This window comes from Bactrocera neohumeralis, chromosome 6 (assembly GCF_024586455.1).
Source record: "Bactrocera neohumeralis isolate Rockhampton chromosome 6, APGP_CSIRO_Bneo_wtdbg2-racon-allhic-juicebox.fasta_v2, whole genome shotgun sequence".
Taxonomy (NCBI): domain Eukaryota; kingdom Metazoa; phylum Arthropoda; class Insecta; order Diptera; family Tephritidae; genus Bactrocera; species Bactrocera neohumeralis.
The window spans coordinates 366898-382903 of NC_065923.1; the positions used below are offsets into that span (position 1 = coordinate 366898).

Genomic DNA, 16006 nt, shown 5'->3' on the forward strand with positions numbered 1-16006 from the left:
ACCTGGAATTGTTCGTGTTCCTTGCGTAGCTGTTCGGCCTCCTGCAAACTATTGGGCGTTACAAAACTGGCCACCAGCATGGCTTCACCGTTGCGTATCCATGATATTACTTGATTGGCATCATTTTGAAACTGGCACAGCTGCACGGCTTGCTCCAATTTCGCGCGCTTCGCTTCAGACAGTTCCTCAAGATCAATTTCACGCTCGCCCAAAAAGTCCAAGAGGTACTGTATGCGCGCCTGCGCTGTGTGCGTGGCATCCGCCATCGAAATGATGCCAGCCGTTTCGAACATTTGCAGTAGGTCCTGTCCCTGTTGTAGCACCTCGTAGGTGGTGTTCTGAATGTCAGTTACGGAGTCGTTGTGCATTCGTATCAATTGTTCGGCCTTTTGGTAGTCACGTGACAAGTCGGCATGCTGCAACTCCTCCGACCAAATTTCTAACTGAGATGAGAGCTCCATTGCGTCACGTTCGAAATAGCGTAAACGAAGTATAAGATCAGCGCGATATTGACGCGCTGACCAAAGTTCTTCCAATTCCACTTTTTGTTTGGTTAATTTCTCTAAAGTCGTTTCGAGTCCCGATATGGACAAGCTATTCTCATCGTATTCGAGTGAGCGCATTTCCTGTAACAACGCCTCGCCTTGTGCAATGGTCTGCATGCAACCCTTGAGGGTACTCTCCTGCTGCTCACGGAATTGTTGCAGATGTCGCTCGATACCTTCGAGATTCTCCTGAGAGAGCATAGTTTGATCGGTGGACACGTCGGTGCGCAATTGATCAATCCAAGCAGTGACTTCTTTCTCGTGTGTGTAAAATATAACAGCCATTTCCAAGCGGCGGCGCCTTTGCTCAACGCGCTCGGCAAAACTGGCAACCTGCAACTCTAGCTCACGCGCAACTGAGTATATCTCATTGGGATCTGCCTCGCCACTGCGTGCCAGTTCGTCTGCTGCCGAGAGCAGTTTCTCCGCATTGCTATAAGTGTTCTGTGCCACATTCTCAAAATGCTCATGTGACTTTTGATAGACGCGTGCCTTCTGCAGGTTGCGTCCAATACCGGTATTCTTGCGCAAAAATACCTCACCATGATTCTTCAGCCAATCCAAAACTTGTTTCACATCCTCCTGGAAGAGGCGCAACGCTAAAGTTTGATGCAATCTGATCTTCTCTTGATGCCATTTCGCCTCCAGTGAGCGGTGATGTCCCAATATTTGGTGAATAACAGCGAGCACATGTGAAGCACCCTCACTGTAGTCAGCTGCCGGGTTCTGGCGCTCGTATTTATTAAAGCTACTATTCTTGCGGTGATCGGGTACACCAGGTGGCGGCGGTTGATTGCACACCTGCACCAGATGATCCAATTGGTAAAGTAGTTTCTTGCTGGTCGAGTGCACCTCGGTGTAAGCCTGACACATGGCTTCGTACAGTGACTGATGCGTACGTATTGCTGTTTCCAGGCTCTGTATATCCGATGGTAGCGGCTGCGAGGCCTGACAGGCGGCTGCCCAAGAGGCCACGCTATTGCAATACTGTTCCGCTTTGTGGTGGAAGAGTACGCTCAATTGCAGCACCGCCGTGCGTTCATCCAGACCAGCAGCGAAGTCTTTCCAAGTGCGATCGAGGCGCGTGGCTAGTGTTTTAATGTGTTGCGCAGCGTAATGTTGACTCTCAATGAGGCGTGAGGCAACGGCAAGTATGCGATCAATATTGACTGACACATTCATGGAGGCGACTGCGAATTTCTGATGCTCGTCCTGCAGTGATTTCGCCACAGAATAATTATGCCCGATTTCGACATAAGACATCTGAAAGACATCACGATTGTGCAATATCCAGTCGAACATTTTCTCGCAATCCTGCTCGAAGAGACGCCATTGAAAACACTGGTCTAACTTGGACTTCTTGTGTTGCCATAAGGTGAGCAAACGTTGTTGACCATTACGTATGAGGTCAACTTGACGCAGCGCTTTATTGATGGCCGCGGCCATGTCGGGATTATTGGTCGCAGCGCGAAAAGCTGGCGAAGAGTTTTGCGTCTGCGTTGAAGTGCCGGAATCACTGCCACCACAGTCGGCGCCGGAGCCAACACAGGGCTGTGGACGAAATCAAAATTTTATATTTTCATTAAAATTACATATTTCAACTGTATGCACTTACCTGTCTGCCAGGCACACCAGCGCTACCGGCATTCTTATTGATCTTAGCTAGCAATTTCTTGCTCTGCAATTCCAAATCTTCTATCGGCAGATTTTGTATTTTCTTCTTCATTTCGTTGTGATGATCGAGTGAATGCTTCGCGCCGTTAACATCTTCGGCGAAATCATTGCGCTGCAAGTCTTCCTGCAGATCGTCGATGCGATCGGCCATATCGCTCGCTTGCCAAAAGAAATCTTCGATTGCCAAACGCGATTCGGTCCACTGTTGGTGATCGTACGCCTGCGTGCCGTCAAAATCAGAAGTCAATTGATGCGCCTCGGCTATTTTGTGTAGGGCCTCGATCGATATATTCGATGTTTCAAATTTGTATTTATTTGTCGATATCGAAGCACGTTGCTTCTGCCAAAAATTATCCGGTTTAATTAGCACCACGTTGTGTATGTTAGCGCTGAAGTGCTCCTGCAGTACTTTGAGTATTGTCTTTAGGTTGGTGGAGCAATTGCCATTGCCCCGCATATCAATGATGACCGTGAAGCCGAGATTCTTCGCTGAATCACTGTGAAGAAATGAAAGAATAGCAAATTAGTGAAATTAGTTGGAGCCAAAATAATGTTTTACTAAAAGTGTGAAAGGCGGTAGACTGGGTGAAACGGGCGACCAAAAGAGAACGAGAGAGAGAAAAAGGGGCAGTGTGAACGTGCGAATGACTCGACGTGCACAAGCCGTAAAAATAGGAGCGAAAACAGCAGACTGCGCACCGGCATATGTGATTACACATGCCCAATGAGGCAATGAACTGCGACAGACATACACACACAACATATATTGGTACAGCGATTGTTTAAAGTTTGCATAAATTAAGATTTTTTACAATGAATTAGTATGCTGACACAATTTCTTTTCACTCATTTCTTTACTGTAATCAAAAATATTTGGATAAACAAGCTTTTGGCAAGCAATGGATAATACAGTGATCAAAAAGATCACGCAATAAACTTTAACACAAAAGAAGCAAGCATTTTCTATTTACATTAAAAGTTAAATAACAATAATACGACTTACGAAAATTATTAAATTATACTTTATAAAAAATAAACAAGTTAGACTTTTATTTGAAGGAATAATCAAAATTAATAAATAGTGAAAAGCATACATATGTTATATATGTATGTATAAGCAAAATTTACGAACTGTGCTACTACTTATCGACACATTACTGTACGTAAAATATTTTAGATATCAAAAATATGTGATCACGTTAGAAAACACTGATAATATTGTCTTTTAAACTAATTTTCCGCGATTTTAATAATTTTAATATATTTGTTTGATATTAGTTAACCACAAACCACAAAGTAATGGATATACACACCGTATAGGTACATATGTATGTATGTAGGTTTGTATGCGTATCTTAACTCTTTTTATGTGTTGCTTTGAATGCATAATTAAATAAGAATGTATATAAATGTTGAAATAGGAACCATGCGTCTATTGCGTCTGTCACACATTTGATTCTTTGGGAGCAGACGGCAAATAAAATGACGTGGGTAATGTACTCATAAATACGTTTTTTTTTCTTTTTTATGGGTTTAGAAAACCCGTTGGTACCTTATAAGGGTTATATAAAGTAAAAGTAGAATCATTACGTGAGTACAGGGTGTGTGACTCCGTTCTACATTTACTGGATTTTGAAATCCCAAATTTACAATAGCATTTTCTAAAAAAATCATTATCTTCGGCTGGATGTAGTGGTACGCAGATGAGGAAACTCCAGACCTGCCAGAATACTGCACTCCGGACCACTACGGGATGTCTTTTGATGTCTCCTATCGATCACCTACACAGTGAGACGCTTATGTTCCCGGTTAAGGAGCATAGTGAACTCCTCTCCAAGCAGTTCCTGCTGGGATGTTTTCGTAGAAATCATCCTTGCAGCCATCTGCTTGGAACGGAACCGCCTCCTAGGAGCATCAAAAGGTTCTTCCTTGACTACGTCGACGACATCGTACAGTACGCCGACCGGACTTCGGACGAAACTGACTTTCGTCAGGTACTGACCGCCATTCACAGTGGAGCCATTAACACCATCACCGACTCCCTTCCCGTGAATGGCGTTCTTGGAGTCAAACCATCACCCATCGCAGACGAAGAGCTCGAGTTGCCGCGAGAAACGCGAGTGACCCTAGCGCAGCTTCGTTCTGGATATTGTAGCAGGTTAAACTCCTACCTATACAGAATCGACCCAGACATACTCAATGTAAGTCCAGCATGCAACGAGTCTCCGCATGACACTGACCACCTCTTTGCATGCCCTATCAACCCCACTCATCTAACACCCTTTTCCCTTTGGTCCGACCCCGTCGAAACAGCACGTTTCCTGGGACTCCCGTTAGATGACGTCGATGACAACACAGATAGCCCTTACCATCCTAACAGGGACTGATAACCGTTAAAACAACAACAACCAGATGTGTTCACTCATGTCGTGTGGCCCAGGTGGTGGCCCAAAATTAAATGTTTTAAGTGTGAAAAATCCGTATGAAACGAGCACAAAATTTTACTTTGTAACTCATGTATATAAATATTTAAAATGTGCAAAAATGCTATAAAACATGTTACCAGCTTTTTAAAGTCAAGAAAAAAACAAAAGAAATAAAAGTTATTTTAATATTTAAACAAACACTTAGTCCCATTCGGAGAAGACTGTCTTTTTATGTAGGCGTTTTGAAACAAACGAAACTCGTCAAAAAACAAAAGAAATAAATAAAGTAATTGAAAATATATTGAACTTTATTTAGTACGTAAGAAACAAATAAATTATCTAAGTATAAAGTTTCGTGGTATCCAATAAAAGCCCAAAGACAACGATACGTCTGCCAGACGTATCATAATGATTTAAAGGGTTAAAATAACGTTATAAGGCAGGGTTAAGAACCTTAGCAAGGTAGTTTCCTGCCGCGAAGTTGCAAATGGCTAGAAAATCTGAGGTTAGTAATATATGTATTTACTTAGTATCGATTATAGCAGCTGTTGTAGTAATTCTATAAACAATTCTAGTAAATACTTATATTGTGCAGAACTTTATAAAAGTATTTTCTAATTTACATTTCTTATTATACATAACTCTTTTGCAAAAACATACGTAGGTTCATATTACTCACACAACGCCTGTTTGTTTCCGGTACCAAGCACACTTAATAAATATAAACAGGCTCAGGTATATACATACATTGAACCACAATCAATGTATAAACATAGACTGCTCAAAACAAATTCATGAAATTTGACACCATTGCCGTGTACAAGGAAAGTGGAGTGCATCAACAAAAAGCAAATAACCGAGCATCTGTGAAAAACAGCAACAATATTCGAAATAGAAGCGCCGCAATATATTTAAGTAAATAGATGTATTGTATGTGTGTGCGTGTGGTGATTCGAAAATTGCTGCTGGCGCACTGATAACCGACCGAGCATGGTGGCCATGCTGGCTGCTGAATAGAACTACTTGGAATTCGTACCCGCTATGACGATGTTATGAGAAAATGCTGATAAGAATTGTGGGCAGCACACAGCTGTCTGTGACGAGATAATTAGGCAGTTCGCTTGTGGTTTGTGTATTTTTAGAACAAAAGCAGCCTCAGTAAAATGCATCATTAAGCCTCCACAGTTATGTGATAATGCGTTTGCACTGATTTGATAAGAGAAAAGTGCTTCCAAAAGGTGCGCATTTTTGATGCGACAGATTCCAATCAAAAAAGTCACGCTTGTGTATACAGAAATAATCATAATCAAAATAATAATAATCAGTTATGTTGAGGAATGGAGACAGCAAATAAGGCATTAAGCTAAATACTTATCGGTCGTTCCGAATGTCGTCGAACCAGATTGTATGTGTAATGCAAGAACAAACAGTATAACAGTGAAATCTTATTATTAAAAGTACAATAGATAGAGCGTCACACCAGAGAACTAAATCATAATCGAATAGATATGCGGAGAGACTACGAAACATGGTTAAAATAAGCCGACAGTCGGGTCTACGTAACCAGAACATACCCGAATTTTTATACGAGAAGTACTGTCATATCTTTTCCCCCGCGTTAGGCATCTTTCCCCCCGCTATAACAACAACAACAACAAACCCCGTAATGTCTGAGGGCATGTTATCGGAGAGTTAGTGGGACTATGCAAAGAGATGGACAGTGTCGGTACTCATTTTGTGAAAAGTCGTTTATAGAATGTAAATATGCAAAAGTTGCTCGGGTTTCCTCAGATAATGCAATCCGACAACCTTTTCTTTTTGAAGAACATTCTTGATGCAATATGTATTTCACAAATTCTCCTAAATAATAAACTTAACCCTTCATATCGACTAACGTTACGTATTGAAAGATTTCAGCGGTACATACAAACATACATACATATGTCATATACACTTGTACATTTACGTATGTATATACAAACACAAATATGCACATTACTGCAGCATCTTATCCATAAATAGGGCAACAGCTTTCTAAAAAAAAAAAAAAAAAGGACTAGTCCCCATACTATCCACGTTAGAGTCAATAATTAATTAATTTTTTTCCAATATATTGTTTAGGGGTTTCACATAGACTCATAAAGTTCGAAAATATAGCGTTCAGAGTTGTATTTGCGTAAACTTATTTTAGTATGCAATGCAACAACAAATTTTTTAAACTAGTATAAAAATTTATCATTTTACGATACTTTATGACACGTTGAGTACCTCAATTATATATCGCATAGCCAAATATTCAAATAGTTTAATTTATAGTTTTTTCATGGTTGTACGTATCTTCTAAAACTAATCTAGATAGATATACATATGTAGGATAATATATATATATATATATATATACATATATATAAATGATCAGGATAACGGTCTGTCTGTATAAGCTATAACTTGAGTCAAAATTGAGATATCTTGATAAAAGTTGGTATTTGCGTTCCTTTGCAAAAAAAATTACGAGTTTGTAGATGGGCGTAATCGGACATCTGCCACGCCCACAAAACGATATTAACCGAAAACCTATAAAGTATCATAACTAAGCACTAAATTAAGATATAAAACTATAATTTCCCACATGGGATCGCAGGCAGCTGAGAACAGAAAATTTCAAAAAAATTGGCGTACTCTGGCCCTCTAATAAGTTTAATGTACATATCTTCTACATAAACCGTTAAACAGCATCCAAATTCGCCTTGCGCCGGGGTAAAAATTGGGCCCATTTTTAGCTGAAATCACATATCTCGAGATCTTATCCTATCTTACCTACATATATCCTGCTTCCCATATATCACAGTTCTAAATTAAGAATGAGTTAATATATCAGGATAAAGCTTTCCACGAATAGTGCAATTAAGGTGTGCCACCTTATGACTAAAAATTAGGTAAATCGAACCAAAACAAGAAAAAAACGTTAACTTCGGTTGCACCGAAGCTAAATACCCTTCATAGGTGCATTTCTGTTAGTAACTATGTGTTCAGTTTGTATGGAAGCTATATGCTTCAGTAATCCGTTCTGAACAAGTTTTTTAGAGATTACATTGTTGCCTTAAAAAATAACATATACCAAATTTCGTGAATATATCTTGTCAAATGTGAAAGTTGGCCATACAAGAACTTGATTCCGATCGCTCAGTTTGTATGACAGCTATATGCTATAGTTAACCGATCTGATCAATTTCTTCCGAGATTACATTGTTTCCCTAGAAAATAATATATACCAAATTTCGTGAATATATCTTGTCAAAAGTGAAAGTTGTCCATACAAGATATTGATTCCGATCGTTCAGTTTGTATGGCAGCTATATGCTATAGTTAACCGATCTGAGATTACAATGCTGCCTTAGAAACTAATATACACCAAATTTCGTGAATATATCTTGTCAAATGTGAAAGTTGTCCATATATGTAAGAACTTGATTCCGATCGTTCAGTTTGTATGGCAGCTATATGTTATAGTGGTCCGATATCGCCCGTTCCGATAAATGAGCAGCTTCTTGAAGAGAAAACGACGCTTGCAAAATTTCAAAACGATATCTTAAAAACTGAGGGACTGGTTCGTATACATATATACAGACAGACAGACGGACAGACAGACGGGCATGGCTAAATCGACTCAGCTCGACATACTGATCATTTATATATATACTTTATAGGGTCTCCGACGATTCCTTCTGGGTGTTACAAACTTCGTGACAAACTTAATATACCCTGTTCAGGGTATAAAAGTCCCTAGGTACTGCATATGTGGACCGCAGTAATTGAGTTTTTACCGAAAATATTGGTCAATGTGTTGGATTTATTGATTGAAATTCAGAGAGAATTTTCTGATCGTAGTATGTTTGTGTTCTATAAATGGGTTGATTCGGGACAACACTTCTTTTAGCCCCATATACTTAATATAAAGATTTTCGATCTTTCGGGTGACTTTATACCGCATATATCGGCCAATATGTGAGTTATCTTAATCAAATTGAGATAGTGTGTTTTTCTTATACAGTAGAGGCCCGCTAATCCGGACATGGCCTAATCCGGATTCCACTGTAATCCGGACACGGTTAAAAAACTCAAAATTTCTATTATGTCCCTTGTAATCCGGACCTGCATTCTCTATCCGTATTCTCTAATCCGGATCACGTGTTTATTATTCACTACATTCGCTTTTATGCTTTATTGGTTTAAGTTTTTTTTTGTTTTTTTGGAACATGTGTATTATTTGTTATAACAAACAAACAGAAATTTATAAATATTTTTTCATAATACATAGTTCTGATATGTCTTTGGTAATCCGGATTTCCTTATATTCCGGATAGGGGCCGGTTTTAATTGATCCGGATTAGCGCGCCTCTACTGTAACGGTGCACATCTGTGCTCAGAATGAATAAAATCGGCTGAAATCTCACCCTAGGCTTTAATCCTTGCAAGAGTATAAAATGTTCGGTTATACCCGAACTTAACTCTTCTTTTCATGTTTTTCCAATAATATTGCCTGTGGCTCACCAACTATTTGTGAAAAAATATTTGGTCTTGCCTGGCCTTGAACAACTTCGATTTAATGCAGGGTATTTTATATATTTAGCTGCCTACATAGTTATGTATGTATGTATATACACTTATGCGAAGACATATATCATTTGTATTTTTGTGTTATTACGAATGTATTTATGCAAAAGACGTATTTTGAGCGCTTATGGATTTCCTTAGAAATTTATACCACTGTGTGTTTTGGCACTGTTGTCGACGTTCGCTGACAATGATGTTTATGATGCCGGCGTAGTAGGAGGCGTTGTTCGTGGCACTGCCATCGCTTCGGCAGACAGGCAAGCAGGCAATAACGTCGCCAAAGTCGCGTCGCCGACGTAGCCACCGGCGTTGTTTTCCTCATTTTTGTAACTGTCGCCGTCACCTTCTCCAAAGTTGCCTAAAGTCTCGACATATCTTTGTAGTGTGCTTCTCCATTGCTGCTCTTTGTCTTTTAGATTTATTTGTTCTTGTTGTTTTGGTTTTTGTTCTTTGGTTTATTTTGCGTAATTTTTCACTCGTACTTTTTTCATTCGCCTTGTACATTGGAGCTGCCTTATTCTTTTTATTGTTCTTTTGCTTTCGTTTTTATTTTTAATTGTGCGCTTTGTTGGGGCGTTGCGTGCAATTGTGAGGTTCCTCACTGCCACTTTATGTATATAGTTTTAGTTTATTTTTTGTAGTTTTTAATTTGTGTAGTTTCCTTATACGTAAATTAATGTATTCGACAGTGGCGAAGCCTCTTTGGGAGGTTTTGAAGTGACAACATGCTCATGTAAATCTTTTTTGTGTTATTTATATTCCTTTTCATTTTTCATTTTCTTTTAGACAAAAACAATAATTCGCTTTCGTTTCCGAGTGCCTGTTTCAAAATTTTTATTACTATGCAAGCTATTATTTTTAGTGTTTTTTTTTCCTAAAACACAATTTGTAAAGGAGTTCACATACAATGTACAATTTACTACACACACGCATAAACAATTGTTTAAGCTTGAATATAGCGAATATTATATACCGGCTGACACACCATATGTGCGCAGGTTGCATTAAGCCTGAAGCCTGGCGCTTTGGAGTCCATAACGCATAACACTTAGATGAATCATGCTGCAATATGCAACCATGCTTATACAATCACGTGTATGAAGTGAAATTTCCCTCACCAATATTTTGTTCAAAAAGCGGATAGTGGAAGATAAGCAATGCAAAACCCAAGCGGAGAAAATGCTTGCAAAATTTGAGTGTAAAAACAAGAGAGTGATGCAAGGAAATAAAATTAAATAATTGGTAATTTATATAACTTTGCCCTCGACAATTCTGTGGTCTGACTAAGGAACAGGAACTTAACTGAAAATTTTAGTTTTGATTTTAGAGATATTTTTACATTAAAGCTTCAGAACTGGCGGACAGTAAAATGCTAAAGAATGAATTGCAAAGGCAAAAACATTTACAATGTTAATAGTTAGTCTTATACATATTGATATGGAATCTTGTATGGATATAAGAATTTTAAAATTATTAAATACTAACCTTGGTATCATAATTAAATAGCTAAGCAAACGACGTAAGTCCTCCGGTTTAAGTCGATCTCGTTTTGGTGTTGCTGGAAAGCATAACAAGGGACCACCTCGTCTATCACGACCACCAGTGAGGCATACAACACGCTCCTGAAGCAGTGTTAAAATATCCCGCGCCCTTTGTCCGTCCATATTTGTTTATATTTATGGTACGCAATAAAGGTTATGTTAGTTTCCTCTTTTAAGGTAAAAGTTCTTTGTTGGCAATGTTTACAGGTGTGTTAATCGATTTTTCTGTCGACCTTTTCACGGTTTTTACGTTCAGCAAATGTTTTCTTTTTTACCGCCATAACTAACTTCGGATTTTTCGTTGGTATTTTACTTCAAAACATATGTATGTGCTCACTTGCAACCACTTTTTAATTAATATTTTTATTTGTCACCTAACACCGAATGCGAACCAACAAAGTTGACTCATGCAATAATAAAAGAAAATCACAATATACCAGATTATTACAATTCACACATGGTGGGAAATTATGTTGTTTAATCAGATTTAAAGTTCTAACGCCCCTAAATTCTCCCCACAATATCTTTTTTCTCAATTTATTTTAATGTTTAATAAATTAATTAAATGTGACATTTCTCATTACACTTTCCAACTTTGTGCTTATTATATTGTTTCTCTGAGCTAATAATTTATTAATTTGCATTGTGCAATTATTACTTGTCGAAGATATTTCCGTTTACAATGCATCGTCTCATGCCTTATGTGCTACCCAACGTAGCCGTCACAATCGTCGTCGAAGTCGACGTCGGCTTCAGCAGCATTAATAAAACAACGTCAACAGCACCATTCCAAATTTTGGTTCATTTTCTTCTATTTTAAACTTTTCATTATTATTGTATTTATCTCTTTTCGGATATTCTTTGTGTTACTCTTCATCTTTAACTACAACTCATCATTCATTGGAGCATTGCTTCCAAAACACACAAACGCAAATTGAAAGAACGTTTTTGTAGTCGGTGCTGGTTGCGGCCAGCGGACTGGTACACTGTCTGATTTCGCTGATTGCTGTTTAACTACTTGCCTATGGTTGCTTCTTCTTCATCCTCCTATTACACTCGCAACAATTTCAGTTTCCTCTCGCTATTCTTTTGCTCCTCCTGATGGTGCTGATGATGGTGGTGCTCCGCTGTTTTTTGCTGTCATTGATTTTTTGAGAAATTGTATATTGCCGGAAAACCACTATTTCACAACAAATTCGCACAATTTAAATAAAATTTCAATATCACGTAGTTAGAATATTCATTTTGCAGTTTCATAAGTTTTAAATTTTATCTATTTCTGGTTAAAAATTACAAATTTTGCTGGAGGATTTACTGCCCAATATGAGAACGAAACGAAACAATTTTTTTTCAATGGAGCTCTCTCCAAACTCTCCACTGTTGTCGATGACAACGAAAACACGAATGATGCCAAAGAAAACAAGCACGTAAAAGAAGAGTGTAAATAGAGAGCAAACAATAACAAATATCCGAATATAGGCATTATTTGAAATATATTTCGATAATTTTCTAAGGTTATATGTATATATTTAATAGAAATTGGCAAAATATAAAAATAAAATATTTAGTTGATAAATATGTTGTTATTAATTTAAAAAATGGTGTAAGAGCTATCTGTCAACATAAAAGTATGTAGATTGTTATATATTTTTGTTTAAATAATGCAAGTCTGCATTTTGGAGAAATCTCTCGTATGCTTAGGTGCCGAACGAAAGAAAGTTCGTTCGGAGTAATTGTATTGTTCAGTCAAGAAAATCACAAACATTCGTTTGCTAATTTAAATAATATGAGAGAATATTAATTCAAAATAACCCCAAAAATATTTAAATACATGTCCAAATTTGTATTCAGCATTTTTTTCCATAAAGCAGCATATTCCTCATTATTCTTTTAAAAGAAGTGATATTGCTGTTCTGATTGGAGAACCGTTCAAGTTTTTACAACATATCTGCTTTAGAAGTGAATGCATTTTAAATGAAATGTCAAAATGACATTTTCTGTTGACAATTGTGTTTTTATTGCATTTGCTTAGATATTTCTAAAATTTTCACATTATTTATTTTCCATCAAAATTTGCAAAAATTCTACGTAAAATCAAATTAACCCTAGAGCACCGCAAAAGGAAATCAAAACACAAACAACTAACATTAGCTGGGAGTACATCAACACTAACAACGTTTAGCAAAACTGAAGTGATTACAACCACAAACGAATTGTCAAACGAGAATATTCATCCTCCCAACATGGATACCAATATAAACCGTGTGCTAAATCAAACCTTGCGTCATCCATTGCATGGACTGCTATTCAAATACACCAATGTAATGAAAGGTTTGTCCTTGATTAACAAACCATAAAATGCTTAAAATTGCATACACATAAACATTTATAGGTTGGCAATATCGCTGGTTCACGGTGGATTCACAGACCGGTACACTGAGCTATTATTTGTGTGACTCTTCTTCGACTGGTGATGAATCAGCACCATCGGCACAGGTGCTAGCTGGCGCCCCACGCGGACAAGTACATTTGGCAGGCGCCGTAGTTTGTCCTAGTGACGAAGATTCGCGCACCTTCTCTATCGGCTGTGCCTCTGGCGATACATTGAAACTACGTGCAGCTGACGCACGTTCACGACAAGAATGGGTTGATGGATTGCGAGCAGTCGTGGAGAGTCATACGAAAGCTATGGATATAAGTAATTCATCAACACTGCCACCGCGAGAGCTGTTGGCCGCTTCGGATGCAATGGTATCAGCGAGACAAGCGCTCTACCTAACCGAACAATGGTGAGCAAATATGTGCAAGTAATACATTACTTCGTTATATCTACATTTGTTTTTTATGCAATTTTCTAGCAATGCCGCATTAGCGCGTTCAATCGAGAATATTGAATGTGCGACGTTTTCGCCGACAGACCCGGATTTACTTTTGCTGAAAGCCATTTCGACAGCCAGTACACAATGTTTGCATCAGTGTTTGAGCCTATTGCAACGACATGAAGAGACTCACAGCACTAGCATAGAATCTGCGGGTGTTTACTAAGCGAGCAATAATAATATTATTGTTAACACGATTGTCGATACATACACACATACATACATACATCTAAAGCTGTATATTGTATAATCAGCTCTTTTCCATTTCAAATGTTTATAAATTTACGTTATCATTAAGCGTTAATACAGCTATATATAATATACAAATATGACATGCATATATATCACATTGCAATATATTGCATTAAATAATAGTTATATAATCATATACATTTAGGCACTAAAACATTCAAAGAAATTAAATAAACGCACACTTATTAAGCCAAAAATTGTAACAAAAACCATGGTTTGTATTTTAACGTCGTGCGTGTGCTTTACAGTTATTTTCGAAAATAGTACTTTCTTATTTCAGCAATATTTTTACCGATACAACAACAACAATAAGAACTTACTGTTTTCGCAACCCGAAAATTAAAACACAATTTTAATTTTCCATCCTTTGTATATTTTACTGAATAAAATAAAGTTACTACGTTACTTAGCTGCAATTACAGTTATAATTATAATACCATCATTTAATCGTTCATCGTTCGCACATAATTAACTTAGAGTTTATACTTGTGTTATTAAACTAATTGTTTCCTTTACATACCACTTCTGTTGCCCACTTACATAAAGGCCGCATCATACATTTAAGAATCTTCCTTTGCTGCACAGCTGTGGTTAATGGGTATTCGAGAAAAATTAAAAAAAAAAAAACATGCACTTTGTTGATTTGTTTTTTCTGGAGTAAACACTACATTTTTGGTTTGAGTTTTGCTTACACATGCATACATACATATAAATACAGTTAATATTTTATATACGGCAAGAAAACATATTGTGTGTGTGTGCGTTTTAATACCGCTTAAATTCATGGAACATATTACAGATTTTACATTATATTTTGCAGTACTTGGGCTTCCATTTGACGGATATTGTGACTTTGAATTGTTTTACAATTTTTGTTGTCGAAGTTCGTAATTACATAGGGGAGTTGAGTGTGTGCGGAAACATATACATATATATTTTTTTTTGGGTCGGCAATGAAGTGTAGTATTACTTTGGACCAAAGTGGGTTACCAATAAATTACTTTATTATTTTTAGGTTGCAACATAAGCATTTACACACTTAAGCTTGTGGTAGACAAGTGGTTACTTAATATAATGTCGCTGTGATGGTTGCTGAAGACTTATGCTTCTTAGGTTATGTCTTATGCTGCTTTACGTTATTTTTTAAATGTGTCTATTGTTGATTTTGTTTTGTGTTTTTTGCTTACTTTCGGTAACAAAATTTATTTAGAGTTCCGTTTGTTCTATTTCCTTTATTTTTCCCCATTGGTTTTTCCACAGTACACAGTAAACCAGCCGTTGGCAGTATGCTTATTTGACAATGTATACATGAACGGGTTTGGTAGTTTTCTCTCATTAACCGATACAACGCAGTTTGTTTAAAAAACAAAAACATTGTGCTTTGTAAATTTGACTCTTAGAATTATTATAAGATTTCAAATAAAACTAACCAAGAATTATTTTTCTTTTTTGGTTTTTATTAATTTTTGGAAAAATAGTTTCACAATTTCAAAGCAAAAACCAGAAAACTTTATGTTATACATATGACAATTATGAATGAAATATCAACTCATACATTACAAACAAATAATTTGTCAAGTAAGCATATTTACATTAATTATTCTTCTTAGCTGGTTCTCTATGTACACTATGGTTGTTTCTATTGTGTTTATGATTCCAGTTAGTGACCGCTAAGTACAAAGCTGCAATCAGTTGTTGTTTTTAGTAAATAATTAAGCTAAAGGACTTTCAACTATTTCTATTTGCTTTGTTTGAAAAACATGAAACTTATGTGAGCTTATTATTTTTTATATAAAGTTTATATTTTGTTTTAATTTGATGTTTTTGAAGTTTTTCTCCCTCTTTTTGACATTTATAGTATGCTTTCTGTGTGCTTTTACAAAACAAAAAAAAAAATGCGAAAAAATTATTTAATTATTTGCCTAAAATTCGATTTTGTTTGGGCCGAAATATTTTCTTCATTAAAATATTAGGTACTAAATCAATTTGTTAACTGTTTATACTTTTTAAGTTCATCTATCCGAAATGTTTTATATAAACATATAAAAATGTATTATTTTCACAATTTTCCTTAT

General features: G+C 36.8%; 2 protein-coding genes across 2 annotated transcripts in view; one reads left to right on the plus strand and one right to left on the minus strand.

Moving 5' to 3' along the window:
• The window catches only part of LOC126762727 (triple functional domain protein), a 91594-nt gene extending 79426 nt beyond the window's left edge, over positions 1-12168 (minus strand). Inside the window, exons 1-3 of the mRNA XM_050479690.1 lie at positions 10745-12168; positions 2161-2716; positions 3-2096 (exon numbers count right to left, since the gene is read on the minus strand). Of these exons, the coding sequence (XP_050335647.1) occupies positions 3-2096; positions 2161-2716; positions 10745-10923 (2829 nt within the window). The 5' untranslated portion in view covers positions 10924-12168. The remainder of the gene's footprint in view (positions 1-2; positions 2097-2160; positions 2717-10744) is intronic.
• Positions 12169-12787: 619 nt separating this feature from the next.
• On the plus strand, positions 12788-15372 carry LOC126762729 (oxysterol-binding protein-related protein 11). The gene is made up of 3 exons (XM_050479696.1): positions 12788-13131; positions 13193-13589; positions 13659-15372. The coding sequence occupies exons 1-3, from the start codon at positions 13044-13046 to the stop codon at positions 13843-13845; spliced, it is 672 nt and encodes a 223-aa protein (XP_050335653.1). The 5' UTR covers positions 12788-13043; the 3' UTR covers positions 13846-15372.
• The last annotated feature ends 634 nt before the right edge of the window (positions 15373-16006 follow it).

Bases quoted from the DNA above. Each gene is read 5' to 3' on its own strand.
- LOC126762729 (XM_050479696.1), top strand. From the start codon at position 13,044: ATGGATACCAATATAAACCGTGTGCTAAATCAAACCTTGCGTCATCCA. The intron at 13,132-13,192 runs GTTTGTCCTTGA...AAACATTTATAG, and splicing joins ATACACCAATGTAATGAAAG to GTTGGCAATATCGCTGGTTC. The intron at 13,590-13,658 runs GTGAGCAAATAT...GCAATTTTCTAG, and splicing joins CTCTACCTAACCGAACAATG to CAATGCCGCATTAGCGCGTT.